We start from the raw sequence: 18,652 nt of genomic DNA on the forward strand, positions 1-18,652 counted from the left end.
AACTGTCCAGCCATATGTCGTGGCCACGAGTTAGCCAACCATTCTACAGTTGTTTCCCTTTGTTGTAAATCAACCATTTGCAGGCTTGTTGTGGGTTTTCGGTTTTTACAAGTTTCTGTGTTAAAGATTAATTTAAAGTTTATGTTTGTAAAATATGAGACGAAAATATTGATTCGATTATGATTTAAATTAATTTTAGTTTAGTTACTCATATTTATTGTTTATTATTATTTACAATTCTAATATCATATAGCGTCCGGATAAATTCGGACGCTTTTCGCAGCTTCGTGTTGTATGAATTAAATATCGTATTCGGTATCAGTGTTCCGTAATAATTTCAGCTGCTATTTCGGTGTCACCCCGGTATTGAAGTACTTCCGGGTCGTTGTATCCCAGGAAGTAGTTCTTTGAAATTTTGAAGTTCCCAATTTAAAGCCATCCCTACTTTGACATGTTAAATTCTAAATGTATTTACTGACACAGTGTACATTTTGTGTCATTTCTGATGTCATTAACAGTTGTTTTATCTGTGTTTTTCAGGACTACATCTCTGTGCGGAAGGATTAAAAAACTACACCAGACAGGCGGCCATGACAGATGTCAGTGGGAAATTTAAACATGGACTAGATACTTTGATGTGTAGCAAAAAAGTTCATTGTTGATGGTGGTGTTTTTCTGTGATATATTGATTGGGATAGTATTACTCTTCAGAAATACAGAGCTGTCAATGCTGCAATTTTGTTGTGAAATTCACAATCCATGTCCAAAAGTGCTTGTTTTACTATACAGCAAAGAAGGAGAAATTGTACTGGGCCGACACCGTAAGTACCTTACTGTCGTGCTCGGGCTTTACCGTATGCCTTTATTTAATTTACGGTCCGAGATAGTGAAATCATGCAGAAATAATATCGACTCTCACATCGGGAAAATTCGGACGATGTTAGGAATAATTCGGACAAGTAAAAAGCTAATAGGGAAAATTCGGACAGCAATTTGTTTTTTAAAAATACGTTTTACAGCAAACATTAAATGGGATTTTTTTTATAAAAAGTAAACTGTGTACATTACAGTTATATAGTACTGACTAACAGATATTATCTAAAGGTTTAATAACATCGCTATTAATATATCAATTCACTATGAGACATATTTCTTCGAAAATTTTATACAGTTATCTGATATTAAGTTCAATTTCTTTACAGTTTATTCTTCCGTTGCGTTGACCATATTCTATCTTATTATTGTTTTTCACGTTTGATCTTTTTACTTGAAAATTTCAATGAATATTTATTTTCTCTTTTCAATTCATTTTGTTTCTTTTTCAGTTCCTTTTCAAGCTTTTTTTCCTTTGCTTTGAGCTTCTCCTTAATAATGTCCTCGCTTGTCAACAGCCGATGTACCGTCACCGTTTTTCGCGGTTTGTTAACTTGTTTTGATTCGCGCTGTGCCGGTGGAATAAACATGTCTCCTATTTCTTTGTCGACATTTTGCGTCTGAACTAAGGGTTCCACAAGGTTGCATCCATTTTCGTCAACTAAAGGTTGACAGAGTAATTCGCCACTCTCGATGAGAGTGAAGAGCTGTTCTGGATCGCTAATGTCAAGAACAGAACTTGTCAAAGAATAGCTGCTGTCTTGTAACACCACTGGTTCAAATATTCCTGTCAGGCAAACCCTCAACAACATGTGTTCTCGGCTTTTCGGTAACTGACGATGTAACTTCGTCATGGCTGCCCTTTGAAAGACAAATCATTTTGTAATCACAATTATTTCAGGCATTTTAAATCTATACACAGAATATAACTTATGGATTATGCTTGATTGTATTTCTTTCTGTCATATTCATGTTTGTTGTCTGCTTTTACAAAATGAATATTAGTCAAAAAAGAACAAGTTATATTGATTTTATACTGAACTTAAAAATCCAAAGCGACAGATAAGAAATGATCCAAACTGACCTCATTTTTTCCTGTTTGGTTTACTGGACCGTCGGCAACTGCCAGAATGCTTCCACCTTTCAAAGAATCATGTAAGTTGATTTCTGCTTCCGGTATGGGAACATTGGTAGGTTCACTTGGTCCAAAAGCTGAATCGGGGATTGCATTACGGTTGAAGGGGAAAATGCCACAAGCACGGAAACCACTCTTGATGTTCGCTTGAACCACTGCACTGTCCCATGCCACTTTAAACAGTGACGGAAAAGTCCATTTATTAATCTGGTGTAAAGCATTTTCTTGTAGAAAAGATGAGCATGCTTTGTTGTATTCCCTGTTAAGGGGGCCAAACACGGCCCGGTCAAGCGGCTGTAAGTAATGTGTAGTATGGGGTGGTAGCGCTTGCAAGTGGATGTTCTCTTCCATTGCACATTGCAAGATGGCGAGTGTTTCATGAGACGAGTGTCCATCAAGGATAAGGAGTTGTGGCCTGTCTGGGCAGCAACATTTCAAGAAAACGTCCAGAAACCAGCGCTCTCCAATCTGGTCATCCATCCAGCCATTCTTTTGGTAGAACCACCTTGAGCCAGCGGGAGCATTCTCTGTATTGAAGCCATGCAGAGACTTTGACGACTTCCCTTTAACAACGAACATGGGTGGTAACCGTTACCCGTTGGCGTTGACACACGCCATTACTGTTATATTGGTTGACCTAGAGCTTATCCGAGTAACACCTTTCTGGCTAACAACTCGAACAGGGTCGTGCTCAAAACTTTTCCTCATTTCGTCGCAATTCCACACATTTTGGGGTTTGTCTTGCAAATTAGGCTCCTCAGTAATGGTGCCCAAATCATTGAAATAACGTCCAATGACCTCTCTGTTCATCATACGCGCCCTTGTAGATGATAACTTTTCTGGTTTTCTGATAGTGAGGTCAGGGTGCCTTTTTTAACCCCCTCCCACCAATCTTTCCCGGCCACAGAATTCGGATACCCTGAACCAATACGCAACTTTTTACAGAGAACACGCGTTCGCATTAATACCTGTTTTCGCGTCACCCCTATACCACGCCTTGCTACCATCTTCACACTATCCACTATTTTATTTTCAATATCTGCTGGTATACAAGGCGGCCGCCCACGTTGAACATTAACCTCGAAGCGTCCACTTACTCTGTCACCAAGAGTTGATCTCGGGACACTAAACATTGCAGCAGCTTGACGGACTGACATGCCTTCCTGATGAGCTCAAACAGCCTTTTCAAGCTGGGAGCTGTCGTAATTCACAGTTTTCCCCCTTTTGGTATGGATGTATTTTTTAGGCATTCTGAAAAAAGATGATGATGATGATGATGATGGTGGTGGTGGTAACTCCGACACAATTTTAGTTTATATTGCAATTTACAGACTTTTGTTGGTTTAGCCCACCCTGGGACATTCTTGCAGATAAAGAGACTTTATAAATTGTGAAGGAGAGAATTTGCTGTAATTACTACTTTTACGATACAAATCGAAAAGCTCTAGGTAAACCGTCTCGGTTATAAATATCCATATTTTGCAGTCATAAATCACTAATTTCGCCTAACAACACAAGTGAGAACTGCAAACAATATTACAATTCTTATATAATATGGAGCCAATGTGACATCGATGTTTGTTTTCCTATTACAATGAAAATATATCTGTTTATCAAGCATGTCTACCTCAATATTAGGGGCTTCACTGCCAAATTGCTGAAGTAGTAAATCTGGCATTGTAGTCTTAATTTTGGCAGAAAAGCTTAAAGTTTGCATTGCAAAAGTAAGTATACATGGCCTATGAAACATATTTGGCGCTGGCTGAATAAATTTCAGATGCCACAAAACACAATCGTAACGGCACAACTACGGCAGTTTTATGGGATTCGCTGCTAAAGGGATAAGTATTTAGGGCAGGATGACGGTCTTAATTTGGTGAAACATTTGATATTTTATATAAGCACGGCTCAAGGCAAGTAAGAACAGCATAGGATATTACAAGCCTTAGTAATATCAGAGCATTGCAACACATGTGTTTATTGCTCTGTTGCAATTTAAATAGAGCTTTTGTATTAAGACTCTGAACTAGAATTTGAAGCGATTCGCTGCCGAATGGGTTCAGTGTGTTAGGACAGTATGACGGTTTCAATTTAGATGAAAATTGATATTTTACCTAGCAAAACTTAATAAACATGGCATATAAAATATTTGTGTAATTAGTTAAATTGTTTCAATTGTCACAGAAAACATCCGTATACGGTGCCACGCAAGTGAGAACTGCACACGACATTACAAGCCTTAGTAGTATCGGTACACAATAACACAAGGGTTTGTTGCTCTAATGCAATGAAACAAAAGTTTTTGTATTAAGACTCAACCGGAATTTGAGGGGTTTCGCTGCTTAATCGGTTTAGTGGTTAGGGCAGGATGACAGTTTCAATTTAGATAAAAATTGAAATTTTACATAGCAAAAGTTAATATACATAGCATATGATATATTTTTGTCACTGGTTGAATTGTTTCAACTGTCATAGAAAACATCCGTATACGACACAACGCATATAAGAACAGCACATGATGTTACTAGTATTAGTTATATCGGAAAACTGTGTTTGTTGCTCTATTGCAAGGAAAATATGTCTGTGTGTTTCACCTGTGAACTATAATTTTACGGGATTCGCTGCCGAAGGTTTTGAGTAGGTTGGGCAGGATCACGATCTTTATTTGGTGAAACAATTGATATTTCAGATAAGCACGGTTAAATGCTACTGAAAACAGCACAGGATATTACAAGCCTTACTACTATCGGTGCACTGCAAAAAAGTGTTTGTTGCTCTATTGCAATGAAGATATGTCTGTGTGTTTAACCTTTGAGCTACAGTTTTAAGGGAATCACTACCAAATGTGTTGAGTATTTAGGGCAGGACGACGGCTTTAATTTGGTGAAAACTATTGATATTTTATGTAAGCACGGCTCAACGCAAATGAGAACAGCATAGGATATTACAAGCCTTAGTAATATCGGAGCATTGCAACACATGTGTTTATTGCTCTATTAAAATGAAAATATAGCTTTTGTATGTAGACTCTGAACTAGAATTTGAGGCGATTCGCTGCCGAATGGGTTCAGTGGTTAGGGAAGGATAACGGTTTCATTTTAGATAAAAATAAAAAAATTATCTAGCAAAAGTTAATATACATGGCATATAAAATAATTATCACTTGTTGAATTTATTCAATTGTCACAGAACACATCCGTATCCGGTGCAACACAAGTGAGAACTGCACACACTATGACCAGCCTTATATTATATCGGGCAACTGTGACAAAGATCTTTGTTTCTCAATTAAAATGTAGGTAGGGCAGGATCACGGTCTTTATTTTGCGAAACAACCGATATTTGATATAAGCAAGACGCAATGCTAGTGAGAACAGCACAATGATATTACAAGCCTTATTGATACCGGTGCATTGCAACAAAAGTCTTAATTTTGACATAAAAACTGAAAGTTTACATTGCAAAATACAAGTATTCATAGCCTATGAATCATAACTGGCGCTGGTTAAATAAATTTCTGATGCCACAAAAACAACCGTATACGGCACAACGCATGTTAGAACCGCACATGATGTTACTACTATTAGTAATATCGGGAAACTGCGTTTGTTGCTCTATTGCAATGAAAATATGTCTGTGTGTTTAACCTGTGAACTACACTTTTAGGGGATTCGCTGCCAAATGGTTTGAGTAGTTAGGGCAGGATGACGGTCTTAATTTGGTGAAACAACTGATATTCTATATAAGCATAGCTCAGCGCAAGTGAAAACAGCACAGGATATATGAGGGCCAACAGAATGTATCGCTGTGAAAGATGGCAATGAAACTCCTGTGGAGTCACTGAAACTACTACTTGAAGAAGCTGACATTCGTGTCCTGCCACATACAATCAATGCCACAGAACATGGAATAAAATAATTGTTCTGCTCTCTGGTGACACAGATGTGATGGTTTTAGGACTGCATTTCTGGAACAGATTGTCAAATAAACGGGCTTGATGAGTGGATGAAGGCTGGAATGGGAAACACTCTTCGTTACATTCCACTTCATCATATAGCAGACTGAGACAAATCCATCACTTTGGTATGTGTTGCCTGAAGCACACATTCTTACTGGATGTGACAATACAAGCAAACTTTCTGCCTTAAAGTCCCACACAGAAGAATTCTTTAGTTTGGCAAGACATTTGCCGGCACTCCAGAGGATGTGTTTGTTAAAGCTGAGGAATATCTGGTCCAGGGTATTAAGCATAGCTGCCAGTATAAACGATGAATGAAATCCGGTATGCTCTGCAACATGCGGGCAAAGCCATGGGCATTCAGTGCCTTCCACCAACAAGTAATGCACTAAAGTACCATATACTAAGGTATTTGTATTCAGTATTCCTTCATATACACTGTATGGACATGAGCGGAATGATTGAACTTAACCCCTTCATGTACGGATATACAAATGATGATAATGGACATATAGTGCCCACACTTAAACACAGGAGTGCCCCAGTCCCCATTGCTGTGACATGTGCATGCAAATATTGTTCAACAGTGAGGTGTTTTTGCAGGAAAAGTGGGGTTTTATGTTGTAAATATTGTAAATGCAGAAACAATTTGCTAGGAAATGTTTGTAAAACCCAAAATACTATACTTTCTGACCCAGTGCATCTTGACTAAATGCATATAATATGTGAATCTTAAAATATAAAAATTCAGTTATCTGGTAGTACATTGTGCATTAACAGGAACTGTAGAGCCAAAACTGGTCTTCTCGAATAATGTTGGTGGCTTAAGCATGTTTTATTTCTTAAGCGATTAATTTTCTTCTTTTTTTCATTTCCTTGGTAGTAAGTAAAATGTTTAACAGCAAACTATTAGTATTTTACTTACTTTTAACATTTTTACCTTGTTATGACCTTGAACTTTGGAATGTGTGATTTTGATGTTATTTTAGTTAATCAAATGCAAATACATTATCAAACCCTTATATAGATAATATGCTGGTATACTTCATACAGCATAACACAAAACATGCATTTATAATTATTCATCTTAATTACAAATGGTGGTAAAATAACATACATTTAATGTAATTCTATATTATTCAATAATTAACAATGAAAAAAGATTTGTTGCTATTTGCATCGATAAAGAGATGTCATAAAACACTATTTTAAGAATGTGTGAAGGAATTAAAACGTCATGTGTACACACGTAATTAAAGCAATTTTGGCATTTCGACCTTGAAATGACCTTGACCTTCATCTTCACTGACCTTGAAGTTGATGTAATTAGAGAGAACTATATATGTGCATGCATTATCATACATATATGCAACTTAAGCAATAACATGTAATTATGGTTATTTTATACCTTTATATTTCATCCAAATTACAGATGGATGTTGTGTCACATAAGTCTATCTAATTTCATGAGTATTCAATTCATGACTATGAACTAAAATTTTTGTTGTTTACTGTATTGATAACAAGTTGTCACAAATTACGTTCTGGAGGCATATGGCTAAATCTATGTTAAATATTTAAAATATTTTATGGTATTAACGTGTTTTAAGAGCTGCTTTGAAATGACCTTGACCTTTGTTGACTGATGTGGAGATCATTATAAAGCTGTGTGAATTACCACACACATTAAATTCAAAGTTTGTGGGCACTTAATTGGTAAATTAGATAAAGTTATATTGGTCATGGGCACAAGAAATGGCGGCCATATTAGACGCCATCTGGTTTCCACCAGCCTCCCCTTACAAAATTATACCAAGAAATGCTCTGGACAAAAAAACAACAACACAAAATGCCCCTAGGGACTGCATTATGTTTGAATTACCTGAATTCTCCCTTAATAGCGCTGACGTCTTTAAAACATGTTGTAGCCACTAGCCAGAAGTAAATCCGAATCCTATTGATGAGAGACCATGTATTAGTCTTTCTTTTGATAAATGTTAAAGTTTTAGCTATTTTGAGATTACTTGTTTTAGTTGGGACGTTCCATGCATCACCAATTCACTGTTTCAAACAACCTCTTTCAGTTTTATTTGTCTATTTTTCTAATCCATTTTGGTATATGTATATAATAAAAGTGTCAATAAGCAATACCTTGATCAGCAAGGATGCATTCAGCTCTCGTGGATTTTGCCAGACCGGATCACACGCGGTGCAAACGCCTCGTGGGATCCAAGCATGGAAAAATCCACCCTAGTCGAATAAAACATTGAAGCTCAGGATACTGATATAATAAATGAATCCAATTTTAACCGCCAAAATAATGTTTACTGGTACGGTTTGTGTTGCTCACGAAAATGATTGTGTAGAATTTGGTATTCGCCTTGATCAATAAACAAACAAACAATTCAAAACATTATCCCTTTATATATTCGATCACATCAAGTAAATAATCATTTGAATTCTATTGCAAATCTTAGTCAACTAAATTATAAGACAAGTTAAACTCTCTTGTTTCACACACGCACACAAGCACGCAAGCATAGATCCCCCCCCCCCACCCCCCACTCTCTCTCTCTCCGTCTCTCTCTCTCTCTGTTCATGTCATCATCCCTTTAAGGTTTACAACATATGTCTTATATAACTTTAATAAATTGCTATATACTTAAGAAATAATTTATAGCAAAAGAGTGTTTTAACACTATTTATGCACGATGGGCGGTTATACGTCGGGCTTTATTATTTCTCGAGGGCGCAGTCCTAGTTAACTTATTTGTACGACGTATTACCGCCCGAGTGCATAAATAGTGTTAAAACACTCTTTCGCTATAAATTATTTCGATTCTAATATGCTTTAATCTAAAACAGTAGATAAAATATAGTAGCGCTCTTTCTTGGTCGCAACAAAAACATTGACGTCACCGCACGTTAACGTGACGTCATTCTAGCGTAAGGGTGTTTTAACAGAGAAAAGCATATTAGAATGTTGTATGAAATTTTAAATATATTACTTAAAGTTCAAACACCCAAAATATGCTCATATCCAAATAATAAAAACAATCCATTTAATCATTAAACAATTAAAACTGATTGGACAAAAGGCAAACAACAGAAGACAATCCAATCTTGTAACGTTTTCTGAAGACAGATTTATGAACATAATCACTTTCGACAGTACATACATAGCTTGCTCTATCAAAACCCATAACTTGAGATAAGCACAAATGATCATATTGACCAAGTTACAATGTTATAAGATTCTGAATTTTCACTCACTGGCATTTGTTTCGGGTGTCAAGAAAACCGTTTTGCTTGCGTTCTGGATTAGCATTTGCAACTGCCCAATACTACGGTCCGTCTTGTATCTCCACGGCTTAAGTGTTCCATATACAGGATACTTCTTGAATTCCGGCCTTGTGTCTGTTGTTTGAACTGGAATGACTCTTCCTTTTGCGTTATAAAGAGAATTTACAAGACACATTTCGCCACTGAAATCTGCAAGAACGTCGTCTCTCAGATTATCGTTTACAATGATACATACGTAAATGTACCGTTGGAAGACATCATCCAATCCCGATAACCTTGGTTGACCAATTCCAATGTCTTCAACAAGCTTTACTGAAATACCGGTATCCTTACCTTGTATAAACGTTTCTATCTCTGTGGCTAGGCCAACGTCGTCTTCTGCGTATAGCAACAGAATGTCTGCTTCGAAGCAGTGTCGTGTAAGATCTGAAATATAAAACTAAAATTCGTCTCATAATACTACAGATATGTTCAAAACATGTCCTGTCTCCCCAAGGCAACGAAACAGGCGAATGTTGGCACCAGCAATGTAGAGAAAATTTCTTGTCCCTATTTTCAAATTTGGATAAATGTCGTTTTTCGGGTGTTCAGAACAAAATTGACAGAAATGTTTTAATAGATGAAACAAAAGTTTTCAGAGGACAGCAACATGAAATTAGAAAACAAAAATCCTTTGGAAGCATAAGAATGCATCCAAGCCATATAATAACAGACTTGGTTTGATTCAGTCCGTTCATGAGAGGTAATGAAATGTGCAACACCCTTTATACCCACTAGCACTGGCTTAAGTGGAATTCTATTAATAAAACCGAGGCCAAGTACGGGGAGACTTTACAGCCGCCACATGACACTTAAAGATTGCTGCTGTGATAGTTAATAAAATCTATAAGACGATCCTTATGAAGCATATATTGCATCCAAGCAAAATAAAAGCAGTCTTGGTTTAATTGAGTCTGTGCATGAGAGGTCATGGAAAAGCGTTGCGAGTAAATGCTCAAAATGAATGAGTCAATATCAAAAGTAAATCAATGGGCATAACTTGCAGAAAACGCAGGACAGATTCCAAAACATGTACATTGCATTTTAGATCATTACAGAGTATAAGCATGCGAAGTTTCAATCCATTCCCACCCGTGGTGTGTCAGATACCAGTTTACATACAAAAGAGTTACCTGTTGGTACTGGCATTACGCAATAAAAATACAAAACAGATTTATGGAATATGTGCTTTGCATGTCAGATCGTCACAGTGAACAAGTATGTGAAGAAGGCTATGCTTGACGATGCCATGTCTTTGCTTTCTTAACGTTGACGGTAAACAGCTTGTATGCTAAAGATTTCAATTCGAATCCAGGTTTTCGTCATATCTAAACGATTAAATATCTACTTGTAGTTCATAAAAAGAGTGGTTATAACTACTGCCTACTTTAAATATATTTTCGGATATACCGGTATCCTTTTCCATCAAAACTAGAGCAAAAAAAAAATATTATTTATGTTTAGAGTAAAATATGGCTAAGATTCTGTCAGCATTTTACCGTATTCATATTTAACACTCAGATAAAAGCTTCCATCGTTTCTATCAGTATGTTTTTTTGTTTTTTTTTTCATTTGAATAACGTGAATATCATAGCTGGATATAGTCGCTAAATCGCTGTCATCTTCGACTTTAGTTTGAAACAAAACCGTTTGATATGAATGAAGTATGAAATATGAAAGATCGGTGCCGTTTCCAGACTTTTAGACAAATATTTAGACCCCGGGTCCATAGTCTGTTTGAAAACAGTACTATAACAAGAAGTATCTTTTTATGAAGAACATATTTTACAGAACACATATTTTACATCATAATTATATTAATCATAGTCAAGTAAACTTTGCCAAAAATAAGACTAAAAAGGAGGAGCCGAAAAGTATGAATCGGTGGGTGGGGGAAGGGGGTGAACATTTTTGATATCGTCAAGGGGTACCAAATGGCCAAAACGGGGACGGGTTGACTTGGGGACGAGCTGACGAGGGGACGCGTTGACACGATATCAAAAATGTTCACCCCCTTCCCCCACCCACCCATCCACACTTTTCGGCTTCTCCTTTTTAGTCTTATTTTTGTCAAAGTTTACTAGAGAAAAAATATTAATATGCAACAAGCCATTAAATAAAGGCTGCAAATAAATCCTACAAACAGACGATGTGAATTGGTTGGAAAACGCGGGGAAAAGACGTAACGTTTAAACAATGCTTAAGGTGGAATGCACCTAAGTTGAAGTCATTGGGTACCGTTTCGACATTTTGTTAATAAACAATTCAGTATGTTCCTTATATAATGCATATTTTACATTTTTGATATTTCTGTATTTTTTTCTGCAAATGCAACAAGACATTAAATAAAGGCTGCAAATAAATCCTACAAACAGACGATGTGAACTTGGTTGAAAAACGCGGGAAAAAGACGTAACGTTTAAACAATGCTTAATGTGGAATGCACCTGAATTGAAGTTATTGGGTATGGTTCGACATTTTGTTCATAAACAATTCAGTATGTTCCTTATATACTGCGTATTTTACATTTTTGATATTTTTGTATTTTTTTTTTCGGCAAACCTTCAAACACGATTTTATTTTCTGTCGATTGAAGGAATAAAATTATGGGGCGCAATTGAGTATTTTCTCAGTATCTCCTCTTTTTTTTAGATAAATCTACTATTTTATTTTTCTTAGTACAATTATATCAAAATATACCCTTTAAAACTCTGTTACATTAGCGAAATCGTTTCAGTGTAGAACTCAGATTTTATTGTATCGATTATATTCAATTTAAGAAAATGCGACAAAATCGACACCCCATTACCGTTGCCCTGAATTACATTACTCTACCCCAATCCCAGTTAAAAAATGCACAATTCAATGAATTTTCTTATGTCTTGTGATAAAGACAAACTCATTTTTAATATCTGAAGTAGAATTTAATCAAAGAGGTCCTTTACAACTGTGCAATGATTTCATTCATCGTTAAGATTCACGTTTTATTTTAATATGCGTCTGAGGAGTCAAAATTCAGAATGTAACAGTTTTCAGACAATTTAGCAGTACACTCATCGGAAGTTTGTAAGGATACGTTATGATTTATTTCAAATAGCACCTGTGGTATAAAATTTCAAAGTAATGAAAAATTAAGTCTGACCTATAAAACCAAATTCGGCCATCGAAATATGTGAACATTTGCGTGGAGCAGGTAATTAACCGGGCAAGCCCATTAATCTTATGGTCCGATGTTACTAGGCTTGAGAAGTAAGAAACAAAATAGTAAAAATGTATGACCTTGGGATGTGCGTGCGTGCGTGCGTGTGTGCTTAGGGATAATTACAAGAAAAACAACTAACAAACAACCTTTACTTCCGTGGCGGGGCGGCTAAGTCAAGGGTCATACGTCCGAAATCACAAACTTTGAAATATTTGAACCTGTTGTAGCATATTAAACTATAATATTTTACAATAATATAGTACTTTTTTGTGTGTGTTTCAAGTGTGGAAACTCCGAACTATACATACAATTGCATATGCAATGGAAAACCTGTATATAGGTATTTTGAATAAGAAAAAGATGAAAAATAATGATTATTGTATAGAAAAAAAATATTTAAAGCGATTTTCAAAAATTACTTGATCAGTATTTTAAGCAAAGTTGTCGCATTGGCTATGTTAAACATTCTGCATTGAAACCATTTCGCATTGCAGTGTTACAGTTATAGACCTCTTTTGAAAGGAAAACCCTCTTCTCACGTACCACATAATTCGTGTCACGTCTGTAGTGAGACTCTCATGAATGAAAGTGTAAAATACAAAGATTTGAAAAGAGATATATCAGAAAAACACGTAAACTAAGCTATGTTCTGATATGGGGGCAGGGGTAGCGTAATGTAATTTTACGCGAAAATGAATTCGGTGACCCCATAATTTTATTCCTTCAATCGACAGAAAAAGAAGTTTTCATCATCATGTTAGTTTCTTTTGTCAAATTCTATCGTTTGGGTTTTTACAAGAGACAAGACTAAAGCAAACTTTTTATTCAAAACTCAACGTCTTATTTGTCGCTCTGACGTCACTTTAACGCAAGTATCGACTTTTACGTTAAAATGATCTCCACAAATTATACACCATTTTATAAACATTTGTAAATGAAAATATGATGAGTAACAAGCAAATCAATATTTGTTGAATGAATAGAGCGATTTACGAAAACAATATCACGGACGTAAAATCATGGTTCATCAAAAATGGACGTCAATGATCGTGTTTGAAGGTTTACAGAAATACCAAACAATGTAAAATACGCATTATATGAAGAATATGCTGAATTTTTAATTAAGCAAAATGTCGAAATGGAACCCAATAACTTTAACTTGGGCGCATTCCACCTCAAATTTCCCAATTTTCATAGCACCGTAGCGTGAAAATGAACTAGTCAAGAAATTTTATAATCTTACTTTATTCAAAGCATTTCAGAAATTTTTTCAGAAATTAAAAAAAAATCTTTGGGGGAGAGAATGAGCAGTAAAATGTTTACTAAGAAGTATCATTTTCTCATTACGCTTTTTTGTGTGTAACATGCATTCAGGTATACAAGTATGACAACTTGTTTGAGATTAACTTATTTTCCCTAAAACACAAACATTTGTTTGTGAAATTTTGATACACAAAATCTGCACATGAAATAGTAGGTAGGGGAAAATTTAAGACAATACGGCGAAAACGAAGTCTGAGACCCTCGTATTTGTTTCGCTCATTTTACACTAAAATTTATATGATACTTTTTAAATCTATGGATCAGTTTTTACAGACTACTTAGTAATTCCGCTCGAAAACAACAATATCGTAGAAAGATTTTGGCATGATTTTTTTTGCATAAAGTAAGCATTTCTTCCGCGAATAGTCGGATTACATATTTGAAAACTACATCTGGGTATATGTTGAAACGGAAATGTTATATTAAATATAAAAATACCTTTTGAATTAAATGAACGCCCCTAAACAAAATTAATCGCCGTATAAAAGGTAACGTCACAATTATTTACGGCTATGCTTACACGTGATTTTTCGACGTTATTTGCGTATAAGTGTGCATTTGACCTTTTCAATAATTGTACATCGGGTGAAGATCAGCCTTTGCTATTATTTAAAAATGTTATCAAGGATGGAACTTGTTTTTGAAATTCCCGCTCATTACGCCTTCTTTACCTTAACGACGTTTGTCATTGTGTCGTTGCGAGAGAACAAAATAACGAAACGGGGCACAAATCAGCCACCATAATTTTTATACACTTATGTAAATTCTGTAAAACATCTGGCTTGTTTTCCACAAGTAAACAGGAACAAGCAGAACATCGTATATCCTTTCCCTCGGATGATCCAGATTTAGCAGAACAACCTCGAGTCGAATACAACATTCTAAATCAAGCTATTGTTATAATATCCCTAATATATGAACTCACCATTAACTTGTCCGTCTAGTTCGTCCCGGACTTTTTCGGAGTCCTTGAGAAATTCAATGGCCTTTGAAAAAAGTTCGCCACTTTTCTAAACAGAAACAAGAGAAAAAATGAGTGGAGAAGAGTACGTAACTATCTGAATGAAACAAAACATTTTTATGCACTCCATATAACCTAGCCAAAGGTTCTGCATCGTCCCCGAACGGAAGTTGCTAATTGTATTCGATAAGGTGTAGGTTTTCACTTTTGAGAGAGTAAATCAACTTGTTTTCGGTATCGTTGATGCTTACCGTCAACATCCTTCTTGTTACAATTACATTGAGTAGGTTGCATTAATAAATACATATGTGTTGAAATTCCTCCTCAAGTACTATACCCACTTCTGCTAAGATAACTGATTAGTTACCTGTTATGCCGTGGAATTCAGGTAAGTATAAGAAACAGAAAACATACTTTCTTTCTCATCTATGGTAACCACACTAGCCATAGCTTTCGCAAAGCGGTGGTTCCAACGCCGCGGTGGTGGATGATTCGGCACAGAAGCGGTGGATAAATATGGCCGACTGACTACATTACGATAAGTTTTCTAATGAGGTTTCCCATATTTTTTCACGTTTGACTGAATACAACCAGTGAGACAGGGGTCCACATGTGTACTCTTCCAGCCACAAACACACTTTTTCTAATGAGGTGTCCCATATTTTTTCACGTTTGACTGAATACAACCAGTGAGACAAGAGTCCACATGTGTACACTTCCAACCACAAACACTTGTTAAGTGCAATTCTTGTTATTATTGTAATCATTTCTGTACATTTGACGAGGGTCTGTGGTTTTTGTAGAATTTACATCATAAATGGTAAATTTTGTATGAAGTGACCCCTGAGCACGTTTGCATCAAATCGTAAGTATTACACCGTGAAGCAAAATCCATTTTTCGGAATCGGTGAATTTTCGTTCCAGGCATATAAAATAATTAACTAAAAATTATTCCAACGAAGTGTGCGGTGTGGGTACAAATGCAACGTACAGTGTATCTTGTTTCTTTAATGTTCGTTATGGACTTTTAACTTAACTAAACAGCATTTTCCCGCGATCTGATTGGAGTAGGTCCATGAAATCACATTGACATAAGACAGCAATAGACACTGAATGTTTAGTAATGATATACTATTGATTAGCACTTCCGTTCTGTTGAATACATACATGAAAAGTAAGCTTAATGTTTTGAACTATAATTATGTTACTAAATCTACTGCCAAGAAACAACAACATGTTCTTTCGTACCAAATACACCTCAATTATTGTTTATATGAACCCATGCATGATTTTCTTTAACTTCATTTTCCCCAAATATATACAAAATATCAACTGACAATATTGATTGTTTGTTTAAATGCTGACTTCATGCGACTTTTACATCGTATAACATACCAACTTGACTTATGTACAATACAATGACTAATACGTAGCATAATACACCATAAATACACTGCTCAATGTCATTTTGATCGATTATTTTATATGACTGCAATGAAACTTCACCGATTTCGAAGAAATAGTTTTTGCTTCACGGTGTCATACTTACGATTTGATGCAAACGTGCTCTGGGGTCGCTTAATTTGTACAAGATTTTACCATTTTTGATGGAAATTCTACATAAACGACAGTCCCTTGTCAAACTGTACAGAAGTGTTTCAATTAATGACGAAGAATTGTACTGAACAAGTGTTTGTGGTTGGAAGTGTACACGTTTGTGGTTGGAAGTGTACATATGTGGGCTCCTGTCTCACCGGTTGTATTCAGCCAAACGTGAAAACATATGGGAAATCTCATTAGAAAACTTACCGTAATGTAGTCAGCCGGCCATATTTATCCATCGTTTCTGCGACGAATCTTCCATCGCCGCGGTGTTGGAACCAACGCTTCTGCGAAAGCTATGGTCAGTGTGGTAACATTGATAAATTTATGTAAAAATTTCCTTCGGACCAACTGGGTCATGCGGCTTTGACAAACATGAAAATGAAATATTAAAATTGTTAAAATACATGATAAACAGATTCTAATCCAGCGATATGACATGGAAGTGATATTTTATTTTCCTTAAAAATAAAGCAAAGAACATGCTTATATATTTACATAAATTTTAGCATAAATTTGTGGTGTAGCCTGAGGCGTAGGTAGCTTCTTCAGTGTGTGCTCAAAATAACAGCAAACGCCTTAGACAGCAATCTCTATGTGTATAAACATGTAGACATATAATATGCCATATATGTTTGCATTTCAATTAATCTTTTGTGTACGATCTATGCACACACTTTCTCCTTTTTTATAACCATGGTGCATACTCAATGAAATTCAAAGAAACCGGCAAATATCTTACAATTGACGGTTGTTATAGCCTGCCATCAAGCTCGGAGCAACAGCTTCCATTAGACCTCTAACATCGCCCCATGCCATTTCTGTTTGACAGTTCATAAATCGTCTCAGTCCAGAAAATAGATCGTTGTCGTTTGCAAAAAAAGGTGATACTTTCTCAAGCATATCTTCCATGGCCTGCAAATCAATTAATTTTCTATCAAAGATATTAATGAGTTTAAAATTGTTTTATTATATGTTGTCTTTTAACAGACTTATTTTTTTTACTCTTAAAGTTTAGTACCTGAAAATGCACTCGCATATTCACTCATATTCTAGTCATGTGTGTTGGTACGTTATACAATTGGATTTTACGTTGGTTCAAAAATTGAAACGCATGAACTAAAAAGAAACTCTTTGATTTTGGCGGAAGATCAAAAGTTATTTCTTCTATGTCATATATTATGCTTTTACTTGTGGCTGCTATTTGCTCCTTTACATATATTAGTTTTCTCTCCTCTATGTTTTTGATTCTATCAATTACCTTTTTAAAGTCACCGTCGAGTTGAAATGAAACACTTCGCCATGTCAGCCGTTCCTTCACACCTGTATTCATAAGATTACTTAGAGTGAGTGAGTTGGATTTTACTGCGATCGACATTAATGTTGCCTGTTTATTCGTTTCCATGATAGTTGTATGCCTACATTTAAATGCTTCAAATGTCTATTTACTTTACAATATACTTATTTGCAGCGGTGACAGGTAAAATATAATAAACTTCTATTTGGCATTACGTAATTCTGAGACGTATTGTAAACCTAGTCTTAAAACTTTCGATGATATATGACCATTTTGACCAATAATTCATGTTCTTTACTATGTAATGCAATAGTTTTCTTTTCAATTCCGGTAACAAAGAAATGTGACTCATTTCAGTTTTGGGGTTGAAACTATTAAACCAAGTATTTTAACCGGGCCGTCTCGGGTGAAGATGTTTGCGAGATTTCTTACTATATTTTTTCATTTTCAGTTACTAACATTATTTATTCTCGAAGTAAATTGTCACTAACCTGATGCAAATCCAGCTGCCCTATCCCGTATATTTCGTCCGGAGTACCTAAAAAACAGACCGATGCCTAGTCCTGTTGCAAATGCTACCTTTATTGGCGAAGCTGTAAATGAAAATGACTTTCTTTGACTAAAATCCAAAGTATTTTGTCAATAATTCTTATCTAAAAACATGGGTTTGGGATAATATATGTGCGCAAGCATGCAGCGTGTACAAGAATAGTTACAAAAGCTATGATAAGACTAATAGAAAATACATATAGCTCTGGTAACAGTTTTGTGTCGCAGATTTTATGTTATTTTAGTCCTTCCCCGTAGTTTAAAAGCTCTGTTGCGTGTTTAAAGTAGTCATTTTGACCTAAAATTTACATAGAAATAATATTTTGTATTATACAATAAGCTTGCGATGTATTGTTATCCGTGGTTTCCCTTTTTTTACATAATTATACAACAAGAAGGTTTTGAAAATG

General features: G+C 35.6%; 1 protein-coding gene across 1 annotated transcript; it reads right to left on the reverse strand.

The window, feature by feature from the left end:
* Nucleotides 1-14,758: 14,758 nt before the first annotated feature.
* On the reverse strand, nt 14,759-18,286 carry LOC128551901 (uncharacterized; the record flags this gene model as incomplete). Its single annotated transcript, XM_053532849.1, has 4 exons — nt 14,759-14,843; nt 17,139-17,311; nt 17,658-17,719; nt 18,185-18,286. Coding segments are annotated over 4 exons (407 nt in total), but the record flags the coding sequence as incomplete, so codon positions are not given.
* Nucleotides 18,287-18,652: the final 366 nt, after the last annotated feature.

The sequence above is a fragment of the Mercenaria mercenaria genome, unplaced genomic scaffold (genome assembly GCF_021730395.1).
Source record: "Mercenaria mercenaria strain notata unplaced genomic scaffold, MADL_Memer_1 contig_1818, whole genome shotgun sequence".
In the NCBI taxonomy this organism is placed as follows: Eukaryota; Metazoa; Mollusca; class Bivalvia; order Venerida; family Veneridae; genus Mercenaria; species Mercenaria mercenaria.